Raw genomic sequence first — 1,037 nt, 5'->3', positions numbered from 1 at the left:
ACACACACACACACACACACACACACACACACACACACACACACACAGAAAATACTTCAAATGAACAAATGGCGTTTGTGTCTTAACTTAACAACATGTTTTAATACATTTTTAATCTAAGTTAAAGTTTTTGCAACTGGTGAAATATGAAATGTATGAAACGTTATATTTAGTGCAACACACTCACTCGTCCACCATCTTCTTGTAGGTGGAAATCTCTTTAGCATAGAGCAGCTTGTTGCTGGGAGAGTCCTGCAGAGAAACACAACCGATTAAAGATCTTTGGTCCTTTTCAAAGCTCCTCAGAATCCTCGGGACTCGTCGGAGTGAAGACGTCTCACAGAGGAGCTCCTCGTCTGTGGAGCCTCAACAGCCCGGCTTTATCTTGTGATGAAGGCTTTTAATTATCTCTTCTGCTGCACACACTTTCCACCAGCCCTCCTCCTCCCCCTCCTCCTCCTCTTTTACGTTTCTTCAGTGTCAAAGTAATCCAGTGAAGTTGTGTGTTAATATACGAGTACACTACAAACAGGAGCTGCTAATCGATAATTCTGCATATTTTTAATGTGCATAAAAGTGAACAGTCCTGTTCTGATGAGCTTTTATGGGCTCTTGCTCAGCATGTTTCCATCCATCACAATAGCTTCCTCTATTTTCATACAAAAACACATTTCACATTGAGTTGATTTTAAAATAAAGTAGGAAAACAAGCAGCTCTTCATGCAAAAATACAACTTAAAAATACACGACTGTAAATCTAAATCGGGATGAGATTAAAATGACAAAGGACCAGCGAGTTTGCTGATGAACACGTAGGGTCATCTTAATGTGAACTGACTCTGCTGAGTTTGTGCTCCGTCTTGGTGCAGGCGTCCATGAAGGTCTGAGAGATGACGTGCAGCGACGCGTCCACCACCTCCGTCACGTGGACGTCGAAGATGAAGTGAGGGTTCCTCAGGATGTTCACCCAGAACCTCAGAGGCAAGCTGAGGACACGCAGACAGAGAGACAGAGACAGGGAGAGAGAGAGAGAGAGA

At 43.2% G+C, this 1,037-nt stretch overlaps 1 protein-coding gene across 1 annotated transcript in view; it reads right to left on the bottom strand.

Annotated features, from left to right (window-relative positions):
• The window catches only part of LOC116380350 (plexin-B2-like), a 1,842-nt gene extending 828 nt beyond the window's left edge, over nucleotides 1–1,014 (bottom strand). The window contains exons 1-2 of the mRNA XM_031842278.1: nucleotides 839–1,014; nucleotides 188–252 (exon numbers count right to left, since the gene is read on the bottom strand). Of these exons, the coding sequence (XP_031698138.1) occupies nucleotides 188–252; nucleotides 839–877 (104 nt within the window). The 5' untranslated portion in view covers nucleotides 878–1,014. The remainder of the gene's footprint in view (nucleotides 1–187; nucleotides 253–838) is intronic.
• Between the last annotated feature and the right edge of the window lie 23 nt (nucleotides 1,015–1,037).

This window comes from Anarrhichthys ocellatus, unplaced genomic scaffold (genome assembly GCF_004355925.1).
Source record: "Anarrhichthys ocellatus isolate YVR2014 unplaced genomic scaffold, GSC_Weel_1.0 scaffold6885, whole genome shotgun sequence".
NCBI lineage: Eukaryota > Metazoa > Chordata > Actinopteri > Perciformes > Anarhichadidae > Anarrhichthys > Anarrhichthys ocellatus.
This window is presented reverse-complemented; position numbering and strand designations above follow the sequence as displayed.